Source organism: Phyllobates terribilis, unplaced genomic scaffold (genome assembly GCF_046119375.1).
Source record: "Phyllobates terribilis strain yellow unplaced genomic scaffold, ASM4611937v1 Scaffold_11__3_contigs__length_659146591, whole genome shotgun sequence".
Lineage (NCBI taxonomy): Eukaryota > Metazoa > Chordata > Amphibia > Anura > Dendrobatidae > Phyllobates > Phyllobates terribilis.
Genome location: NW_027362771.1, coordinates 544,923,939 through 544,948,367, shown reverse-complemented (window position 1 = coordinate 544,948,367; position 24,429 = coordinate 544,923,939). Strand labels below are relative to the sequence as shown.

At 41.6% G+C, this 24,429-nt stretch overlaps 1 protein-coding gene across 1 annotated transcript in view; it reads right to left on the bottom strand.

Annotated features, from left to right (window-relative positions):
• Positions 1–708: 708 nt before the first annotated feature.
• Positions 709–24,429, bottom strand: part of ADAM9 (ADAM metallopeptidase domain 9) — a 95,142-nt gene continuing 71,421 nt past the window's right edge. Inside the window, exons 15-22 of the mRNA XM_073653932.1 lie at positions 14,950–15,055; positions 14,415–14,598; positions 14,255–14,335; positions 13,646–13,751; positions 13,068–13,203; positions 9,062–9,344; positions 8,839–8,906; positions 709–5,590 (exon numbers count right to left, since the gene is read on the bottom strand). Of these exons, the coding sequence (XP_073510033.1) occupies positions 5,512–5,590; positions 8,839–8,906; positions 9,062–9,344; positions 13,068–13,203; positions 13,646–13,751; positions 14,255–14,335; positions 14,415–14,598; positions 14,950–15,055 (1,043 nt within the window). The 3' untranslated portion in view covers positions 709–5,511. The remainder of the gene's footprint in view (positions 5,591–8,838; positions 8,907–9,061; positions 9,345–13,067; positions 13,204–13,645; positions 13,752–14,254; positions 14,336–14,414; positions 14,599–14,949; positions 15,056–24,429) is intronic.

Below are 24,429 nucleotides of genomic sequence, written 5' to 3'. Positions count from 1 at the left end.
CAGAGCAGGTATTCCCCCTTCCTGGGTCCAGTGACAGCTCCCCACCGCTACTCCGGTCTCGATGTTTTGGCTCCAGTGGTGACATCTCGATGACAGTGCACATTACCGCTGTAGGCAATCGCTGAGCTCAGTGGCTGTGCTAAAGTAGATGGCAAAGGCGAACCAGCTCAGTGACTGGTTACAGCGGTGACATCAGCGTAAAGTCACAGCTGTAGCCAAAACACCAAGACCGGAGCAGCGGTGGGAAGCTGTCGCTGGACCTGGGAAGGTTGAGTACTTGCTCCGTTGGTTATATTAAATATTTAGAAGCGTTTGGGGTTCACTTTCCTGAAAGTGGAAAACCCTTTTAATTTAAACAAGCACAACATGCCAATGGGCAAAGTATAAATGTGAGAGCATAGCCATACATGGTTCAATATCTAGAAAGTCCGTAAGAAAGAGAAAAATAAACCTGTAAAGTCAATAATATGTGCCTATATGATGACCATAAAAATTAGGAAATGGTATAAGAAGTTGACTGCAGAGGATGTGGAGGACATTCTTGTCCAAGTCCACTGAAGGGACATGTTGACTCTTGGCTCATGCTCAACCCAACAGAACCTGTCCACTCGAAAAATATAACTTTAAGAAGATGTCTATAAATTAGGGTCTTCCGATTTTAGACATGTATTCACAGGATAGGTAGAAAAATACTGAAGGAGGCGGGTGTTATAAAAACATTCTTTATTGATTACAGTGTATTTATTTTACACGCTTAATAAAAGCCCTTCAAAAAAATCAAATAAAAAACAAGTCAAGTGAAATTTCAAACATACACATAACATTACATTAGTATGGGCATGGGACTAAACAATGCAAATAGTGAGAAATCATCATCATTCCTGGCAATGCCATCAAGTTTTATCTAATTGCAAAACATTTACATTGAATTACTCAGCCTTGAACATAGGGGGCTTCATGGCAAGATGGGCCAATCACCTAAGCCAAGAACACTGGACACCCCATCCCGCCCCAAGAGCAGATAGGCTTGGACTAAACTCAACAAGTCCTTGAGCCTCTCGATGGGCTGGTGGAAGGTCCTCCACGAATCACCAAACCAGGAGAGTTTTGGATACCTTGTAAGCCCTCCTTTTCTACTAAAGTGGTCCAATTTAGATGGTAGACCTGCAATATAGGTCTAGTTCTTGAATTGCAATTAGAGGAAACAAGAGCGAACATTACCAGTCACGTTACATATAATTGATTGCTTTAAGTAAGAAGTGAATAAACCATACTATAAAACTAAAGTGGTTTTATGAAACTCATCAGTCCGATGATTAAAAGTCATTAAAAAGTTCAGTCAATTGCTGCGGTGAAGTTGAGTTGTGATTGACTGGGTCAATGGATCATGTTGGGTGGACACAAGAGGTCATGCGTCGAATAGAGTTTAAGGGCCCCTTATCCATCCTACAATTACATCCCCCATTACCAGGAATGAACGATATATGGAAAGGTCCCATCTAGACAAGTATGACCTGCTTTACACCAGGGGCCACTGGAGACTGGAGAAGTTTCTTATTTGATAAGATCGAACTCCGTCCAATGTAAATTCCGAGTTGGCTGGAGTCACCCTTACACATGCGCAGCGGGATGTAGTACATCACCTAGAGTAAGTTTATTGCTGGTAAAGGAAAACATTGGATCACTAGGGCAACATAACAGTTAAACTCATTGTCATTGCAGTACTAGGCAAATTTTAGGGTGTCCTTCTCACACACAAGCTACATATAGGAAATCTCCAACTTTCCATTAACATTACATGGATAACCCCAAGTTCTAGGATGCATCATTTCTAGTTGAAATTCTTCAAATCATTCCCCTCGTAGGAGGAGTCTTGCAGTCACATGAGTATGCACACACCCCTGAGGAATGGGGGAAATCTGCAACAATAAGGGGGACCGGGAGACAATATGACTGGGGGCAGAGACATAACCAGTGATAACCTAATGAGTAGCAAAGATCTGCCAGCGCACTTAATAAAGCCTTTGCTAAAGCAGAAAAATAGTCATTTTAGTCATTATATTACCCCTTTAGGCTAGAGCTACATTGCAACTTATGCTTTGTGAGCACTTAAAAGGTTAACTCCATGCACTGAACTACACCCTGTATTGTGCCTCGTGCAAGGCCAAAAGGGACGTCTGGGTCACACCCCACTCCCTGGCACTAAGCTAGGTATAACCTTTTAATTGGAGTGGTAGTATGCCTTTAACATTCTATGAGACATCCCATTCATCACATGTATTGATTCTTAAAGGGAATCTGTCAGCAAGATTTTGCTAGGTAATCTGAGAGAAGCATGAGGTAGGGGAATAGACCCCGGTTCCAGGGATGTGTCACTTACCAGGATATTTCAATAAAATCAGTGCTTTATTGGCAGGAGATTGTCACTAGATGACTAGGTGTCTCATGCCTGCTAATCCAACCACACCCCCACACTGATTACCAGCAACAGTGTCTACAGAAAACTGCCAATCAGTGGTGTGGGCGGGGTTACGCACAGCTCAGCATTCTGAGCACTGCTGGATCTGCAGCAGAGAAAACTGTGATTGTATCAAAGTGACAGCAATCAGTCCAGTAAGTGACACATCGATGGAATCAGGATCTCTGCCCCTACATCACGATGCTCTTGGATTACATAACAAAAACCTGGTGACAGATTCCCTTTAAAGTGATCAGTCACAATTTTGGAGAAAGTATGTAAAAATGAATATAAGTTCCACAACTTAGAGGCACGAGAAGCAGTCGTCTGAAGATACTGAAGTGATTTATGAGTATACATTCTTCAAAAGGTCTCATCGATATCTATTTCAAGTATGTTACTGCAGAAAAAAAGGAATTCACATGGTTCTAAACAGACAAAACTAGTAAGTAAAAAGATTTAAGTTGTATTTTTCTGGGAAAGCTGGATGGAAAGCAGTATGGTGATCATTATATGTGCCACCCAAACTTGGAAAGCCCTGAATGGCACATTTGGCTACTTGAGTGCCAAATGGCAATTCCTATGGGAGATGTTCGGTGGCCAAATTTGTTGTCATCGTGCTATCGCAGTTGAATATAATTTTTGAGAACTTAAAGGGGCACTCCATTTTCTAAGATCATCACTGAGTTGGGACTCCTTCCCTCTATGAACTAAGCAGCAATTCTCTGTAATACCACATATTACATGTAGCGGCCATTGCAGGGACAATGATTAGCTCACTGCGGCACTTTACAGGAAAATCAGGGGCCTTGAAAACTAGCGATCATATTAAAGGGGTATTTATGTGAAGTCACATCTAATTTAAAGTGACTCTGTCAGCAGGTTTTTGCTATGTCATCTGACGGCAGCATGATGTAGGGGTAGAGACCCCGATTCCAATGATATATCACTTAGTTTACAGGGTGAAGCAGTTGTGATAAAATCACTGTTTTCTGCTGCAGATCTAGCAGAGCTCAGAATGCTGAGCCCTGTATAACCCCGCCCACACCAACTGCTATCTCCTATCACAGTAATGTGAAAATCTATATTCACTAAATACAGATTTTACCCCTGAATTGAGAGTGAATGATCAGTCCAGAAGGAAAAATACGCGGATTTCACTGATAAGATATATTACAAAGTTGCTTGTTTCTGTGTGTACTATTGATTTATGTAATAAAAATTAAAACGACTGTTCCCCTTAAAATGGCCGAACAACCCCTTTAATAGAAAGTTTTATGGGGATTCTCCTTTAAGTTATCATATTACATATAATTACTCCCTTTAGTGTATGTAGGTTGATTACAGTCAAACTGACGGACTTAACCCTAACCAGAATGCAGATTCACTGGTGACATATACAGAAAATATATAATAAGGTCAGAGAACATTCAAAGCCATTAGTAAAATAATTTATCGTTTTCATTATCCTCAGACATTTGCCTCAATCAGCATTATATTGTCCGCTTCACAGTATAATGATCCTTAGGGGAGTGTCAAATCGATGGCCGAACAATCGAGGCAGCCATATTGAATGTCGAACCATCGTTTCGACAATGGAGCCTATTAAAGGGAAGATGCTGGATAGGGAAATACTGGTTACATATATAAAATGGCTACCTCCGCTAAGTGGGAACATGATGGAGGGGGGGGGGTCATAGGTCAGAACTAGTGCAAATTAGAACAAAGTAGTGTTGCCCAAAGCAACGAGTCAGATTCTAAATGTATTGAATATTCTGATTGGCTATTTAAGGCTACCTTAGAATGCCTTTAATTTTTCCCCATAAATAGGAGCTCATAGTGGTAGAAACAGATTAAAATAATTTAAAAAGATATTACAACTAATATCAGTGGGTGTCATCAGTTCGATCTCCACAAATTTCACTGTAGGACTTGAGGAGGTCCAGAACGTTCGAGGGGAATCCGGCTCATTGTCCTCATCTAACCTACATGTCACAAGGTAGTGTAATATGGAAGAGCCCTTTCATTTCACAAATTTTTTAAGGATTTATTTCCAATTTTCTGAAGTGACAGGGAGGATCTAACCTCCGGGACCCCACCGATCGTAAGAAAAAATGGCTCCTCGGTCACACAGCTGCCAATGTCGTGAGCGGAGCAAACCTTAGAAGGTGATGCACCTTAATTCATTAGGATCGGTTGCGGTTTAGAGTGTTCAGACTAACACTAATCATAGAGTGATCGTATATCCTAACGATATAACATCACTTTATAAGATGGGATAACCCCTTTAAGGTTAACGTTCACCTTCACAAAATTATATTTTTCCAGTGGGTCAAAAATGGAAAAAAAAAGTAAGATTACGCTTAGTCCTAATTAAAAGGGAGTTTTTTTAAATATCTAAAGTTCCTTTACAAATGTGTGTCACCATGGTAACAGACAACAAACAAACCCTGTGTAGTCTGATACCACAGTAATACAGCCAAGTAGAAGACAGATGAAAATGAGTATCTGCGGAATCAGACTACATAGTTTGCTTGTAGTCTGTTACCATGGAGACACACAGTTGTCTATAAGTGCTGTGGACACATACCCCCAAAAAAAGTTGTCAATGTGGACCTATGCTTTACTGCTGCTCTGATGAGGACTGAGGATCCAGTGTGGAAAAAACTGATGAACTGATGTGGTTGGTGATATTTGGCCAGGTGGTCGGGTCATACAGATGAGAGGATGTTTTGAGACTTGAAAACCCAATTCAGGTAAATCTGAAATTGTCTTTTTGTTTGCAAAATCCTTCAAAATCCTACTCGTCCACGTGTGATCGTCTAATAGGTTGTTGAACGATTGCTCAGACATTTCGGAAGTCACGCGCTGTAAACAGAGAACGTTTGTCCGTGCTACGAAATCCAAGCACCACAGATCTTAAGGCCGACTTCATGTCTCTGGAAAGCAATCTATCTCCCAAGCTCGACAGAAGACGTGTCTCTCGGAAACACAGATGTACCCTAGTAACAAAGTCAGATGGGAAAAGGCTACGCTGACCCGAGAAAGCAGCGTTATACCGGAGGGGCGGGCGGAGGGCGTGCCGGGGCGATGTTAGGATGCCCGGCTTCTCTTTGGTGAGGGAGTGGAGGCCTGGAACAATAATGAATATACAGTTTTGTACATCATCACAAACAATACATTGGCAATTACTCTAATCTAAATCCTTAACTCAGCCGACAGACCAAAGTTTGGAGAACACATCTACCCCCCAGAGATTTTATAGTATTAATTTTTCTACCTTTCCATAGAGTTAACCCTTAATGGCCTACTATTTTCTTTACCATCAGCCACATGTTCCATGCTGGTTGGTAAGCAATGGCCAAACGATATTTAGTCAATAACAACTACTGTAGATAGATTCTAGCTCATTGATTGCTATGGACAACACCTTCTTATTTTCCTTACACCTTAATGTGAGTATTATTTGTGGATTCTATAATGTATACAGCAGTCTCAGTGTATAAGAGTGACAAATATACAGCAGTCTCAGTGTATAAGAGTGACAAATATACAGCAGTCTCAGTGTATAAGAGTGACAAATATACAGCAGTCTCAGTGTGTAAGAGTGACAAATACACAGCAGTTTCAGTGTGTAAGAGTGACAAATACACAGCAGTCTCAGTGTATAAGAGTGACAAATACACAGCAGTCTCAGTGTATAAGAGTGACAAATACACAGCAGTTTCAGTGTATAAGAGTGACAAATACACAGCAGTCTCAGTGTGTAAGAGTGACAAATACACAGCAGTTTCAGTGTGTAAGAGTGACAAATACACAGCAGTTTCAGTGTGTAAGAGTGACAAATACACAGCAGTCTCAGTGTATAAGAGTGACAAATACACAGCAGTCTCAGTGTATAAGAGTGACAAATACACAGCAGTTTCAGTGTATAAGAGTGACAAATACACAGCAGTCTCAGTGTATAAGAGTGACAAATACACAGCAGTCTCAGTGTATAAGAGTGACAAATACACAGCAGTCTCAGTGTATAAGAGTGACAAATACACAGCAGTCTCAGTGTCCCCAAAGAAACAAAGGGAACACTTAAATAACACAATGTAACTCCAAGTCAATAACACTTCTGTGAAATCTACCTGTCCAGTTATGAAGCAACACTGATTGTGAATCAATTTCTCCTGCTGTTGTGCAAATGGAACAGACATCTGGTAGAAATGATCGGCAATTAGCAAGATACCCCCTATAAAGGAGTGGTTCTGCAGGTGGTGACCACAGACCATTTCTCTGTTTCATCCTTTTTGGCGGTTTTGGTCACTTTTTCATTTTGCCATTGCTCTCACCCCTAGAGGTACAGTAGCATGATGCGGTGTCTACAGTACAACCCACAGAAGTTGCTCAGGTAGTGCAGCTCATCCAGGATGGCACATCATTGCGAGCTGTGGCAAGAAAGGTAGCTGTATACGTCAGCACAGTGTCCAGAGCATGGAGCAGATACCAAGAGATGTGGAAGGAGCCATAGGAGGGCAACAACCCAGCAACAGGACCGTTACCTCCTCCTTTGTGCAAGGAGGAACAGGAGGAGCACTGCCAGAGCCCTGCAAAATGACCTCCAGCAGGCCACAAATGTGCATATGTCTGCACAAACGGTTAGAAACCGACTCCATGAGGGTGGTATGAGGGCCGGACGTCCACAGATGGGGGTTGTGCTCACAGCCCAACACCGTGCAGACGCTTGGCATTTGCCACAGAACACCAGGATAGGATTGGCAAAGTCGCCACTGGCACCCTGTGCGCTTCACAGATGAAAGCAGGTTCACACTGAACACATGTGACAGACATGACAGAGTCTGGAGACGCCATGGAGAGCGATCTGCTGCCTGCAACATCCTTCAGCATGACCGGTTTGGCAGTGGGTCAGTAATGGTGTGGGGTGGCATTTCTTTGGAGGTCCGCACAGCCCTCCATGTGCTCACCAGAGGTAGCCTGACTGCCATTAGGTACCGAGATGAGATCCTCAGACCCCTTGTGAGACCATATGCTGGTGCGGTTGGCCCTGGGTTCCTCCTAATGCAGGACAAAGCCAGACCTCATGTGGCTGGAGTGTGTCAGCAGTTCCTGCAAGATGAAGGCATTGAAGCTATGGACTGGCCCGCCCGTTCCCCAGACCTGAATCCGATTGAGCACATCTGGGACATCATGTCTCGCTCCATCCACCAATGTCACGTTGCACCACAGACTGTCCAGGAGTTGGCGGATGCTTTAGTCCAGGTCTGGGAGGAGATCCCACAGGAGACCATCCGCAACCTCATCAGGAACATGCCCAGGCATTGTGGGGAGGTCATACAGGCACGTGGAGGCCACACACAATACTGAGCCTCATTTTGACTTGTTTAAAGGACATGACATCAAAGTTGGATCAGCCTGTAGTGTGTTTTTCCACTTTCATTTTGGGGGTGACTCCAAATCCAGGCCTCCATTGGTTAATAAATTTGATTTCCATTGATGATTTTTGTGTGATTTTGTTGTCAGCACATTCAACTTTGTACAGAACAAAGTATTCAAGGAGAATATTTCCTTCATTCAGATCTAGGATGTGTTATTTGAGTGTTCCCTTTATTTTTTTGAGCAGTGTATATACACAGCAGTCTCAGTGTATCCTGTGTGCCGCATTATACAGCAGTCTCAGTGTATCTTGTGATGTATACAGCAGTCTCAGTGTATCCTGTGATGTATACAGCAGTCTCAGTGTATCCTGTGATGTATACAGCAGTCTCAGTGTATCCTGTGATGTATACAGCAGTCTCAGTGTATCCTGTGATGTATACAGCAGTCTCAGTGTATCCTATGTGATGTTTAAAGCAGTATCAGAGTATTCTATGTGAAGTTTACAGCAGTCTGTATCTCCTATGTGATGTATATATAGCAGTCTTAGTGTTTCCTATGTGATGTATATATAGCAGTCAGTGTTTCCTATATGATATATATACAGCAGTCTCAGTATGTCCTATGTAATGTATACCTCATCTTAGTATAGTCTTTCGCTGCATGGGAGATGAGGAGGGATGAATTGGGTGGGGTGAAGTGGAGTCTGAGAGCTGTTGGGAGGGATTTGATAGATGATGCTGTCATCCTGTTGGCTACAAGTTAGAGACTGACTTCCTGTCTACACATTAGCGCATATACTGGACTGGTTATCAGACTGAAGTTCACATGACCCACCTTCCTATACTGAAGATGGAAAAATATGCAGATATAACAGAGTTAGGATGAAATTAATTACACAATGAAAATATTGATGGTATTAAGGCATTATATGTGAACAAAAATGCTAGAGTGCTTCTTCAAAATTTCCTTTAGCACCCCCCTTATTAGTGGCTTACCTAGACGGTGTATGTTGAGGTTGCCTTACTGCGTACGTTGGAACAGCGACGTTATTCGGATTATTGGACTGTGAAGTAAAAATGAACACGCAATGAAAGTTTTATAGGAAATGTGGCTTCAATAACTTGAAAATGTATTTTACAATCAACCCTAGGCAAAAATCAGCTCAGGTTTTATGGATCCTTCAGTAGGACATCTTTGCAACTTATTCATGGAACTTACACTTTCATAGTAAGATGAAGGAATATTTCTATTAGGTCCCATAGGTGGCACATTCCTGGGAGGTGCATTAGCTGCAGGACTGGCATTGGGTGGTACATTTCTCTGGGGTCTGGAATTAGGGGGCACTCGTGCGGCTTGCATTTGTGAAGCGTTTCTTGGAGCTCCTGCGGAGTGACCACCTCTACCTGGCACATTGTTTGGAGTATTTCTTGGTTCTCCTGTAGTTGGACCACTTCTGCCAGGGACATTCTTGGGAACCTCTCTGTTAACTTCTTGCGTTGTCCTGTTGACCATCAAATAAATTTGTAATGTAAGAATCAGGACTCCTGCTTCTAATAAAGCCCCTACACCCCTGTACACAAATATCTACGCCTCAACATTTGGTTTAAGACTCATGTCAGATGATTGTAACTGATGATACTGCAATAGAAACCTTCATACCGCAAGTGAAAAATGAAGGCTTCAAGAGGTTGTCCACTATTTTAGCATTGATGACCTATCCTTAGGAAAGAGGTCATCAATGTCTGATCGGGTGGGGTCCGGCACTCCCACGGATCAGCTGTTATTGTTGTTGGCGTCCACTGTATGGAAATACTCACTTGTGGAACTGCTCTGTCTTCTGATAGTGGTCGAGGCTTGGTAGGAGGCGGATGTCTAGCACCCTGCGGCGGCCACTATCAGACGACAGAAAAGGTCCGCAATTGAGTATTTCCGTATGGCGGCCGTCGACACCGATGACAGCTGATCGGCGGGGGTCCCAGATCTCGACCGATTAGACATTGATGACCCATCCTAACGATAGGTTATCAATGCAAAAGTAGTGGACAACCTCTTTCATGGTGCTCTTAGATCCTCGTGTAGGATACCTTTGTGAAGACTTCCCTTTGAAGCTTACTGGCCTGTTCACGCTACAAGATCTGTGGCCGTGAACAACCGCTGATTGGCTACATAGAAGATGTTTGCCGGTTCGTTAATAGCCAGTTTAGAGAAGTTGCCCGCACTTTCCACGCGCACAGAACCATTAGTAATAGATCGTTCAGTGCGCGTAGGCCGCCATTGTTCTCGGCAGCACATGTCCAGTTTACATGGACGACGTGCTGCTAAGATCGATGATTTTTTAAGCAAGCTAAAAGATCCTTTCGCCAGACAAATGAGTGATAGACAGCCTCTTAACACGTCCTGATTATAAGGAAATGAGCGATTCTAAGAGCATTTGATCCCAGAGATGTCTGGCAATGGCTCAGCATGTCTGGCAAAACACTCATTCGTCGAGTGAAAGGAGCTTTAGTGCTTCACAAAAGATAACTGTTCTCGGTGGTTACAGTCACTGCTCGCAGTATTGGGAGCGGCGGCTGTATGTATGCCCTTGCACTTGGACTGACAGCTGGCTCAGCAGTGATGCACTGCAGAGCCGGCTGTCAGTCAAAGTGCCAGGGCATGCTTACAGCCGCCACTCACAGTATACTAAGCCAAAAAAACTTTACTATTAAAAGCATATGCATGCGTGGCTGAAAGAATTATCAATGTGTGTGGGGGGAATGTAAGGAATAGTTGTTGAGTGGGCAAAATATCATTTCACCAGATGCACAAGCATTTTGCTTGTTGATTGGGTGATCAGCAGCCTGTACATAGCAAGACAGACAAAAGAGAGAAAAATAACAACCGACAGAGAGAAAGAAAAAGAGCGATAGAAAGAAAAATAAAGAGAACGAGGGAAATACAAGGAGGAGAAAAAAAGATTTAAGGCAGCGTGCTTGAATCAGCGCTGATGCTGCAGTAATAACAGGACTTTATTACTCAGCAAGTTCCCTCTACAGCAGGGGTCTCAAACTCAGCCGGGTAAATGGGCCGCACCGTGAAAATATTTGAATATGAAAGGCCACGGTCTTTGAGGGAGAAGAAAACGTTTTCAGTCATACCATTATTTTTCTAAATGATTTTTTTATTTTTTTTTTATTTATTTATTTATTTTTTTTTTTTTACAGGTCTTCTCTTTTACTTATATTTTTACATAAAATAGGATATTTAGTGGCCAAATGTTATTCCATTAGTTTTTCATTCTTTGTTTTACATTTGTTTTTAAATGTTTTGCTTTTTTTGCTCTCAATCAGCCCCATACAGTAATATAGTTTTACAATTCGCCCCATATAGTAATTCTGTAACCCATCCAGTAATAAAGTCCCCCAGCCCGGGCCCACGTTATGGTAACGTCCCCCAGCCCGGGCCCACGTTACGGTAACGTCCCCCAGCCCGGGCCCACGTTACGGTAACGTCCCCCAGCCCGGGCCCACGTTACGGTAACGTCCCCCAGCCCGGGCCCACGTTACGGTAACGTCCCCCAGCCCGGGCCCACGTTACAGTAACGTCCCCCAGCCCGGGCCCACGTTACAGTAACGTCCCCCAGCCCGGGCCCACGTTACAGTAACGTCCCCATCCCGGTAATATCCTCAACTATAATTTTAGTTATTTTTTTCTCAATTATTTCCTCTCTCTCTCAGAGCAGGGAGAAAATAAAGGGAATAGCAAGATAGATAAAACCGATAATAGCAACCGACAGAGAGAGAGAGCGATAGAAAGAAAAATGAAAAGAGAAAAAGGGAAATACATGGAGGAGAGAAAAAAGGATTTAAAGGGGTATTCCCATCTCCAAATTCCTATCCCACTATGTAGTAGGTGTAATAATATTAGCAAATACCTCCAATTAGAAATGTAGTATAGTTCTTCTGATTTGCTATGTCTCTTTCCTCATGTGCAGGCCTTGCAGGACCTTAGGTAACCAAGGTTACGACCACTGATATAGTGACAGTTAGTAAGCTAGTTGCTAGTGGTCGTAACCATGGACACCTAAGGTTCTGCAATACCTGCACATGAGGAAAGAGACATAGTGAATCAGAAAAACTATACTACATTTCTAACTTGAGGTATTTGCTAATATTATTATTATTATTATTACTACACATACTACATACTGTATTGGGATAGGATCTTGGAGATGGGAATACCCCTTTAAGGAAGCATGCTAGAATCAGCGCTGATGCTGCATTAATAACAGGACTTTATTACTCAGCAAACTCCCTCTACAGACATACAAATTGTGTATAATGTGTTTCAGTAAAGCGGTCAAATAATGTTACTTATCTTTTTCTCAATTATTTCCTCTCTCTGTCTCTGAGCAGAGAGAAAATAAATTGATTAAAGCCTTAAAGATATGTATCCTCTGTATACTGTATATCTATGATCAAGAATGGCAGTTTTAAATCAGGATTAAGATGTGGGACTCGCTGTAGGCCGACAGAAGTTCTCATTCACTGCAGTACTGGACACGTCAGAGCCCAAGTCACATACTTCATATAAATGGAGTTGAGCTGCAGTGCCAGACAAAGTAAGATTGAAGGGGATGTACGGTCAGAAAATGACCTATTGTTTGAAGAATTTTTTTTTGTAGTAAATGTATTTTTTTTTTCAATTTTGGCTTTTTTTTCATATTATAATCTGTCTAGAAAACTCTATCTTGCAATTTTCACAACAGCCAATAGGGCTATTTTACATTCATACTTCCTGTTCTCTGTAAAGAAGACTTTTCAGTATCTCATTATCATCACAGGCAGGAGTACAGTGACAGGTAATATTAATATGTCTACATACAATTAATAACATATGATCCACCATTAACAATAGGTGATGTCACAGCTCACCTCCTCCCGATCCATACACAATTACCTTTGCACACGCTCATTGTATGCGTCAATGCAGAAGATAAGATCTGAGTCTGTCTATTGCTGCTAATGTACATGTGAATTTACTGACACTGACGACACATTCATTCTAGTGAATTTACTGACACTGATGACACATTCATTCTACGTTGGCGGTAAGCTTGGCTCGTAGGACCGTCCGATGCAACCTGGACCTTTAACAGTGTACTCCTCCTTATCAATCACCTCACATTCCACTTGTTCCGGCCAAGGACTTTTTTTTTAAATTTTCTTTTTCTTTGGTCACTTACCCATGTGATCGTCTCCTCCCACAAAATTTCCTCTTCAATTCGTTCCTTCGGAAAAATACAAATGCTCCAAGAGCCAAGAGGGGTACGACCAAGAAGAAGAAAATAAGAAGCCCATCCCTGAGAGAAGTGTCTTTATCTATAGTGTCCAAAAAAAGAAAAATTAAATGTCAGCATGTTGTCGCAAAGGAAATCTAGAAAGATACTTGTTATTAAACATGTGCTGGGAAAGGAGAAAGTTAGAAAATTTTTGAGTACCAATTAATTTTCAATACAGAGGATTCTGGTTTCAGTATCTACTACCTGATATTATAACTTCAGGCCAGAGGACGACATTAGTGGTCAAGGCTTATTTTTATCCTCCTCATAAGTGTAGATGCGACTTAAGAATATAGGCTGATTGAAACTGCATATCTTCCAATTAAGACAATTTTGATGTCTGATTAAGGAGATGTGGAGCAGTATACAGGGCTGTGTAGTCAGCATAATGGAAATCAATGATACACCAACTCCCTAGTAGGATGTTATTATTCACCACAAAGATTCCCAACCCACCACACTACGAGTTATCATTATCATACCATTATACGTAGGGCCACTGTCAATACTTCCACCATAACCCTTATTTTTGCAGTCTGGATAGGCCCAACCATCATCACAGTGGCAGTTCTTATTGCTGTTACATACCTATAAAACAAACATAAAATCAGCCAGTATATCAGTTTAACAGAGAAGCACACTTCATGTCATGTGTCTAGCCATGCAAACTCAATCTATGACAATGTCATGTGAAAAAAAATAACTTTTTAGTTTTGAGAACTGGAGAACAGTAAGAGGTTTGCAAAACTCCAATAGATTTTAAATCAGTACTTGAAAGAGACCAAGTGATTTTAAATATTTCTGGGCTTCGTACTAATCTAAGACAACATACCAAATTGATATTTCAAATTTGGGAAAATCCCTCTGAATTGAGTGGCCAAATTGATAACCTATTTTTCAACTTTACAAATGAAATAAAGGAGACCGTAATGGGTCTAACACACACCCCTGATATATTCCACAACAAAGCAGAATTGGGGGATGCATAAAAATACTTTATTAGACCAAAGTTGGTAATGAGCAAGACCATAACAAAGTACTTAGGCTTTAGTAAGCAAATAAAAAAAGAGCATAGAGGTACCATTACTCACCCCATTACCACCACATTTATTTTGTACATCACAATCATAACCCAGGGCTGCTGCATCAACACACTGGAAGCCTTTACAGACCTAATGTAAAGAGACAAATGTAAATCCTTAAGATTCATAAATCAAAACACAGATATATAGTTGATTTGGGGATTCGTACCTTGCCTTCTGCACACTTGGTGCCCTCATTGACCATAGCTGGATCTGGAACATCAGAACCAAGTTGGAAATCCACTCCCCAGCATATTATATCCTGGACTGGGGTTTGAATGATTGAGGGCGCAATGCCAAAGATAGGCATGGAGTTCACATTTTCACATTGTAACTTTCCACACATTGCATTCCTGGGGAAAACAACAAAATAAAGCAAAAGAATCAGACGAGATGTTATAGTACACATGACAACATAAACCAACTGCATGGTATTTGATCATTTAATACATGGATGGGCTGATTGCTCCAGAGTGAGTAAACCCAATATAATGTTCATATCCCTAAATAGCAAGTAATAAGGTGATGCAGCAAAGGAAAAACCCAAATAGAAATATCAAGAGATTACCAGAAATAATAATTTTTATATTTATATAGCGCCAACATATTGCGCAGAGCTTTACAATTCAGACAATTTACAGAAATTATGCAGTGCAGAAAAAAGAAGCAAATATGAACTTACTAGGACAAACTTTGTGATTTACCTTGATTCACAGGACTTGTATGCAGAGCCTTGATAACCACAGTTCCCAAATCGGTCGCCTTTGGAGTTGACATTTTGGAAACAAATAGGAGCCGCTGACTTTGCATCTAAACATAGAATCATATTCACATATCAGAAAGATACAATAACCGAAATAGGGCCACTGAACCTAGGATATGCATACACTCCTATAGGGCATTTTAGTTCAACCGGTGACGTTTTAGCATTTCCAAAACTACAAGTCCCAGAATAAATGTGAAAAATTAACAATGGCAATCTACTAAATGGCGCAAGCATTCAGACTCAAAGACATGTGATCACTGCAGCCAATCACTGGCCTCAATGGGATTATGTCCAGATTCAGGAACATGTAGTCATTACTTGGAGGAATCACACACCAAAAGGAACAAAAAAAAGGCTGGAAGTAGTGATGAGCGAGCGTGCTCGTTTAACCCTTTATCCGAGCATGCTCGGGTGCTTTGCGACTATCTTCGGCGTACTGGTATATCATGTTCGAGTCATTTCGTCTGCATGATTTACAGCTGTAAGACAGCCTCATCACATGCAGGGATTGCCTGTTTGTAAGGGAATCCTCACATGTGTTGAGGTTGTCTGACAGCTGTAAATCATGCAGATGCAGGGACTCGAACATAATATACGAGCACGCCGAAGATACTCGGTGAGCACCCGAGCATGCTCGGATAAAAGGTTAATTGAGCACGCTCGCTCATCACTAGCTGGAAGTGTTTCTCAATTTGCTTTTCTCATATCCATAATTCACATCACTTTGAATGAAGTATATGGTAAAATGTTGCAACGGTTCGGGTAAAGCACCCTTCATCAGGCTAAAGGGAGAATCAGTAATGATATGGTAGTCAGTCTTGCTTCCTAAGTACAAACCGCAGCTCTCCTTTTACCAGATACTCCTTTTGGGGAGTACCACTGCCATCCCTGGATTCCTCCTTTTATCTTAGTGCTTTTCCATTGACTACAATCTTCTGACTTGATTCCTATCATTACGTCTCGCTGATTCTCTCTAGAGCCTGATGAAGGGTACATTACGCGAAACGTTGCTACATTTCACTGTATACTTCATTTAAAGCAGTGTGAATATGAAAAAATAAAAATAAAAAGCACTTGAAGCATTTTTCTGCACGGTTCCTCATAGTACTGACTACATATTAATGAATTATGGAGTAAAGTGGTTTGCCCTATAGCGAGCGGTGTTTCCCAAACTCCAGTCCTCACGGCCCCCAACAAGTCATCTTTTCAGGATTTCCTTAGTACACAGGAGATGGAATTATTATGAAAGCATCAGAAATTTCCACAGGTTCTCTCACATGTGCAATACTAAGGAAATCCTGATCTGTTGGGGGCCATGAAAACTGGAGTTTGGGAAACACAGCTCTATAGGAACAAGCACCCACCTTCTTCCTTGCATTAACTGAGGGGGGATTGACCTACACTTCAGTCGCTTGAATTAGATTCAGGAATGTGTGACCACTGCAGCTAATCACTTGCTGTAGTGGGTCACAAGTAATTGGCTGCAATGGTCACATGTCCAAGACTCATATTGTCATCACTGCAGAAGGAAGAAGAGACCAGCGGGGAACTTATCAGCTACAGAACAGGAACATAGGATGATCACTGACGTAAATGTTCCGCATTAATTTTTTTTAACTAATTTTAACAGTACATTTACGCAGTGTGATGTGTAGAGTTAAACGATGGTCGACAGGCATTAAGTTTGCTGGTAGGTGGTTGTTAACACAGGCATATTGCACTTTAGATTCACACTTAACGATCCCTAAAAGATCATTCAGTGCGCACATAGGCTGCCATTGTCCTCAGCTGTTTACGTAGGACTACGCGCTGCCAAAAACAGCAAAAAGATCGTTTCACCCAACGAACAATCAGTTTGCTCATTCATTTGTTCCCGATAATCGTGCAGTGGATTGTCAACCCTTTGCATTTTTTTTTTCCCATGCTGGACAACTCTTATGTACGTGGAGTAATATATAAATATATATATATATATATATATATACACATACACATACATACACATATATATATGCATGCGCCTCCTACGGTAAGTAATATCTGCGACCATATAAAAGCATGATAGACCAAGTATATCATTTACAATACACATTTCAGCTGCTGCAGAAGCTCTTTTGAGACATAGGATGATCTTCCTTCCACCATTTATTCATTTGAAGTGTCTTCATCCTTTTCCAAAAGGTTGGCAGCATCTGATTTTGAGTTATGATGTTCTGCAGCAGCTGAGTCCATTATGATGTCCTCTAAAAGCAGCGGCACAAGAACATCATACTTACAGTGACAATCAAAACTATTCAACCCCCATTACAAATTAGGTTTATTCCCAAAATTCACAAACTTTCTGCTGTTTGCAATAAGAACAATATAAATAGCGCTACACATCTGATATACAGTGGGTACGGAAAGTATTCAGACCCCTTTAAATTTCTCACTCTTTGTTTCATTGCAGCCATTTGTTAAATTCTAAAAAGTTCATTTTTTTCTCATTAAAGTACACTCTGAACCCCATCTTGACTGAAAAAAAACAGATGTAGAAATTTTTGCAAATTTATTGAAAAAGAAAAACTGAAATATCACATGGTCATAAGTATTCAGACCCTTTGCTCAGACACTCATATTTAAGTCACATGCTGTCCATTTCCTTGTGATCCTCCTTGAGATGGTTCTACTCCTTCACTGGAGTCCAGTTGTGTTTAATTAAACTGATAGGACTTGATTTGGAAAGGCACACACCTGTCTATATAAGACCTCACAGCTCACAGTGCATGTCAGACCAAATGAGAATCATGAGCTCAAAGGAACTGCCCAAGGAGCTCAGAGACAGAATTGTGGCAAGGCACAGATCTGGTCAAGGTTACAAAAGAATTTCTGCATTACTCAAGGTTCCTAAGAGCACAGTGACCTCCATAATCCTTAAATGGAAGAAGTTTGGGACCACCAGAAGTCTTCCTAGACCTGGCCGTCCAGCCAAACTGAGCAATCGTGGGAGAAGAGCCTTGGTGAGAGAGGTAACGAAGAACCCTAAGATCACTGTGGCTGAGCTCCAGAGATGCAGTAGGGAAATGGAAGAAAGTTCCACAAAGTCATCTATCACTGCGCTAGAGCCACACAGGAGCGCCAACGGGAAGTTAGGGAGGTGAATAAGTGGCTAAAGAGTTGGTGCAAGGCAGAAGGGTTTGGGTTCATGGAGAACTGGGCCGACTTCGCGGTCGGCTACAGGCTCTACCGTAGGGGCGGGCTGCACCTCAATGGGGAGGGTGCAGCGGTGCTGGGGAAGAAGATGGCTAATAGGTTGGAGGAGTTTTTAAACTAGAGATGGGGGGGGGGGAACCAAGGAAATAGGTGGGATGTGAGGCAAGCAAGGGGGAAGGGGAGAAGTGAATATAATGAGGGTGGAGAGGGGGGTGGGGATAGTACAGTTAGATCGTTAGAGAAGAATAGGATGCTAAATAACCCCAAAGTTTTATCTTGCATGCTGACCAACGCAAGAAGCCTGACCAATAAGGCGGATGAGCTGCAGGCGCTTATATCGGAGGAGAGGTATGACATCGTAGGTATAACAGAGACTTGGCTAGACGATAGCTACGACTGGGCGGTAAATTTATTAGATTATAGTTTATTTAGAAGGGACCGGAAACAGGGGAAAGGCGGAGGAGTCTGCTTATATGTAAAGTCATGTCTAAAACCCAGACTAAGGGAAGATATAGGAGAGGGAGAAGAGGGGGTCGAGTCAATGTGGGTAGAGATAGAGGGAACTAAAAATAATAATAAAATATTACTGGGGGTCTGCTATAAGCCACCAAATATAACAGAGGAGAATGAGAATCTGCTATTAGGACAAATAGACAAAGTAGCAAAACATAATGAAGTGATTGTAATGGGGGATTTCAACTACCCGGATATTGACTGGGAAACAGAAACCTGTAGATCTCAGAAAGGAAAAAGGTTCTTGACAAATATTAAGGATAATTATCTCTCCCAACTAGTGCAGGAACCAACGTGAGGGAAGGCCGTGTTGGACTTAATATTGACTAATAGGCCTGATAGAATAACTGAGGTACAGATAGGGGGGCACCTAGGTAATAGCGACCATAATATTATCGACTTCAAAATGCCCTTCAGTAGGGTTATCAATAAGGGAACAACAAAAACATTAAACTTTAGGAGGGCGAAGTTTGATCAGCTGAAAGAAAACCTTCAACTTATTGACTGGGACAAAGTTCTTAATCAAAGGAATACGAATAGTAAATGGGAAACCTTCAAAAGAATTCTGAATACTCAGTGCGAGAGGTATATACCGTATGGGAATAAAAGGGCCCGAAATAAGAGGAAACCAATATGGTTGAATAAGAACGTAAAAGGGGCGTTAAATAGCAAAAAAGAGGCATTAAAGAGATTAAAACAGGAAAACAGTAAGGAGGCACTAATGTGTTACAAGGAAAAAACGAGAACCTGTAAAAAACAAATAAAAATAGCGAAGGAGGAAACAGAGAGACGTATTGCTAGGGAAAGTAGATCAAATCCCAAACTGTTCTTTACGTATATAAATAGTAAAAGGATTAAATCGGATAATATTGGACCGATAAAAAGTGAGGAAGGCAAAATCATAGAGAAAGATGAGGATAAAGCTAATCTATTAAATTATTTTTTTTCGACAACTTTCACAAAGGAAATAGAACTAACAGGAGAAATGAGAAGTGACAAACTTAATCCTCCACTAAGTATGACTAATCTAACCCAAGCTGGGGTACAGAAACGCCTCAGTAACATTAAAATAAACAAATCACCAGGACCTGATGGCATACACCCACGGGTACTAAGGGAACTAAGTAATGTGATAGACAGACCGTTATATCTTATATTTAAGGACTCTGTTGAGACTGGGTCTGTACCACTTGATTGGCGACAGGCGAATGTAGTGCCAATATTCAAAAAGGGAGCGAAAAGTGACGCCGGAAACTATCGGCCGGTGAGTCTGACGTCCGTTGTGGGCAAAATTTTTGAAAGCTTCATTAAAGAGGCAATTACGGAGCATCTTGATGCTAATAATCCTTTAATCCCGAACCAACATGGATTCATGAGGAATCGCTCCTGCCAAACAAACCTGATTGACTTCTACGAGGAGGTTAGCTCTCGAGTAGATCAGGGGGAACCAGTGGATGTCGTGTATCTCGACTTCTCAAAAGCGTTCGATAGCGTGCCACATAATAGGTTGGTATACAAAATGAGAATGATGGGGCTGGGGGAAAATGTCTGCAAGTGGGTAGGTAACTGGCTAAGGGATAGAAGACAGAGGGTGGTTATAAATGGAATATACTCAGAATGGGTAAGCGTCACTAGTGGGGTACCACAGGGGTCTGTACTAGGCCCAATGTTATTTAATATCTTTATTAACGACATAGTCAAAGGGATAAATAGTAAAATATCAATATTTGCAGATGACACAAAGTTATGTAAAACAATTAATACAAAAGAGGATAGTGCAGACCTACAGAGGGATTTGGATAAGCTGGGTAGGTGGAGCATTAAATGGCAAATGAGGTTTAACGAGGAGAAATGTAAGGTCATACATATGGGAAGGAACAATGGAAGTCACCAGTACTCACTGAATGGGAAATCATTGGGGAATTCAGAGATGGAGAAGGACTTGGGCATCTTGATTGATAGCAAACTAAATTGTAGTGCCCAAAGTCAGGCCGCTGCTGTAAGGGCAAACAGGGTAATGGGATGTATCAGAAGAGGTATAGCTGCAAAGGATGAGAACATTGTTCTTCCACTGTACAAAGCTCTGGTCAGACCACACTTGGAATACTGTGCTCAGTTATGGGCCCCAATATATAGAAAGGATATAAATGAGCTTGAAAAGGTACAAAGGAGGGCAACAAAATTAATAAAGGGAATGGAGGGACTGCAATACCCAGAGAGGTTGGCAAAACTAGGACTATTCAGCCTGGAAAAGAGAAGGTTGAGGGGGGACATAATAAATGTGTACAAATATGTTAGGGGACAGTATAGAGATCTTGCCCGGGATTTGTTCAAAAGGAGGGATATTACGGTAACAAGAGGGCACTCACTAAGACTGGAAGAGAAAAGGTTTCAGCACCAGCATAGGAAGGGGTTCTTTACGGTAAGAGCAGTGAGAATATGGAATTCACTGAGTGAGGAGACGGTAATGTCGGATTCACTAAACCAGTTCAAGCGGGGACTGGATGCTTTTCTAGATACCAGGCAGATTTCTGCATATACTTAAAAATAGAATAAAATAGTAGGTTGATACAGGGATTTATTCTGACTGCTGGTTTCAGAGTCGGGAGGGAATTTTTCCTCAGGTGAAGATTGGCCAAATCATTTGGGGTTTTTGCCCTCCTCTGGATCAACTTTAGCAATTACAGAACTAACAGGTCGAACTTGATGGACGCAAGTCTTTATTCGGCTTTACAAACTATGTTACTATGTATGTTACTGCTGCCCTCCACCAGTTGGGCATTTATGGCAGAGTGGCCCGACGGAAGCTTTGCCTCAGTGCAAGACATATGAAAGCCCTCAAAGAGTTTGCTCAAAAACACATGGAGGACTCCCAGACTATGAGAAATAAGATTCTCTGGTCTGATGAGACGAAGATAGTACTTTTTGGTGATAATTCTAAGCAGTATGTGTGGAGAAAACCAGGCACTGCTCATCACCTGCCCAATACAATCCCAACAGTGAAACATGGTGGTGGAAGCATCATGCTATGGGGGCATTTTTCAGCTGCAGGGATAGGACGACTGGTTACAATTGAAGGAAACATGAATGCGGCCAAGTACAGAGATATCCTGGATGAAAACCTCTCCCAGAGTGCTCTGGACCTCACACTTGGACGAAGGTTCACCTTCCAACAAGACAATGACCCCAAGCACACAGCTAAAATAACAAAGGAGTGGCTTCAGAACAACTCTGTGACCATTCTTGACTGGCCCAGCCAGAGCCCTGACCTAAACCCAATTGAGCATCTCTGGAGAGACCTGAAAATGGCTGTCCACCAACGTTCATCATCCAACCTGACGGAACTGGAGAGAATCTGCAAGGAAGAAAGGCAGAGGACCCCCAAATCCAGGTGTGAAAAACTTGTTGCATCATTCCCAAGAAGAATCATGGCTGTACTAGCTCAAAAGGGGGCTTCTACTCAATACTGAGCAAAGGGGCTGAATACGTATGACCATGTGAAATTTCAGTTTTTCTTTTTTAATTAATTTGCAAAAATTTCTACATTTCTGTTTTTTTTTAGTCAAGATGGGGTTCAGAGTGTACTTTAATGAGAAAAAATGAACTTTTTAGAATTTACCAAATGGCTGCAATGAAACAAAGAGTGAAAAATTTAAAGGGGTTTAAATACTTTCCGTACCCACTGTAACAAGTGGTTTCTCCAAATTCAGCACAAAATGACACTTTTACTGACTACTGCAGTCTCAGATTGTTTCACCCCTTTATGACAAGCGTCTTTAGTACTTAGTAGAGCACCTCTAGCTGTTATGACCTGCTGTAAACATGACATGCAAATAACCATACAAAAAAGTATTGCCCTGCTATATATATTATATATATATATATATATATATGTATGTATGTATGTATGTATGTACAGTACAGACCAAAAGTTTGGACACACCTTCTCATTTAAAGATTTTTCTGTATTTTCATGACTATGAAAATTGTACATTCACACTGAAGGCATCAAAACTATGAATTAACACATGTGGAACTATATACTTAACAAAAAAGTGTGAAACAACTGAAAATATGTCTTATATCCTAGGTTCTCCAAAGTAGCCACCTTTTGCTTTGATGACTGCTTTGCACACTCTTGGCATTCTCTTGATGAGCTTCAAGAGGTAGTCACCGGAAATGGTCTTCCAACAATCTTGAAGGAGTTCCCAGAGATGCTTAGCACTTGTTGGCCCTTTTGCCTTCACTCTGCGGTCCAGCTCACCCCAAACCATCTCGATTGGGTTCAGGTCTGGTGACTGGAGGCCAGGTCATCTGGCGTAGCACCCCATCACTCTCCTTCTTGGTCAAATAGCCCTTACACAGCCTGGAGGTGTGTTTGGGGTCATTGTCCTGTTGAAAAATAAATGATGGTCCAACTAAACGCAAACCGGATGGAATAGCATGCCGCTGCAAGATGCTGTGGTAGCCATGCTGGTTCAGTATGCCTTCAATTTTGAATAAATCCCCAACAGTGTCACCAGCAAAGCACCCCCACACCATCACACCTCCTCCTCCATGCTTCACGGTGGGAACCAGGCATCTAGAGTGCATCCGTTCACCTTTTCTGCGTCGCACAAAGACACGGTGGTTGGAATCAAAGATCTCAAATTTGGACACATCAGACCAAAGCATAGATTTCCACTGGTCTAATGTCCATTCCTTGCGTTCTTTAGCCCAAACAAGTCTCTTCTGCTTGTTGCCTGTCCTTAGCAGTGGTTTCCTAGCAGCTATTTTACCATGAAGGCCTGCTGCACAAAGTCTCCTCTTAACAGTTGTTGAAGAGATGTGTCTGCTGCTAGAACTCTGTGTGGCATTGACCTGGTCTCTAATCTGAGCTGCTGTTAACCTGCGATTTCTGAGGCTGGTGACTCGGATAAACTTATCCTCAGAAGCAGAGGTGACTCTTGGTCTTCCTTTCCTGGGGCGGTCCTCATGTGAACCAGTTTCTTTGTAGCGCTTGATGGTTTTTGCAACTGAACTTGGGGACACTTTCAAAGTTTGCCCAATTTTTCGCACTGACTGACCTTCATTTCTTAAAGTAATGATGGCCACTCGTTTTTCTTTAATTAGCTGCTTTTTTCTTGCCATAATACAAAATCTAGCAATCTATTCAGTAGGACTATCAGCTGTGTATCCACCAGACTACTGCACAACACAACTGATGGTCCCAACCCCATTTATAAGGCAAGAAATCCCACTTATTAAACCTGACAGGGCACACCTGTGAAGTGAAAACCATTTCCGTTGACTACCTGTTGAAGCTCATCAAGAGAATGCCAAGAGTGTGCAAAGCAGTCATCAAAGCAAAATGTGGCCACTTTGAAGAACCTAGAATATAAGACATATTTTCAGTTGTTTCACACTTTTTTGTTAAGTATATAATTCCACATGTGCTAATTCATAGTTTTGATGCCTTCAGTGTGAATGTACAATTTTCATAGTGATGAAAATACAGAAAAATCTTTAAATGAGAAGGTGTGTCCAAACTTTTGGTCTGTACTGTATGTATATATATATCACTAACAGGCCATTAAAACTTAGCCTTTACTGTAATTATTTAAAAACATTAATTTACATAAACTAATTCTGAATGGAATAACAGGTTAAAAAAAACTTATTTGCCAGTATGGATTTTTAGATAAAAAAGATGCAGCAAGAAGTGGTGGCAGCA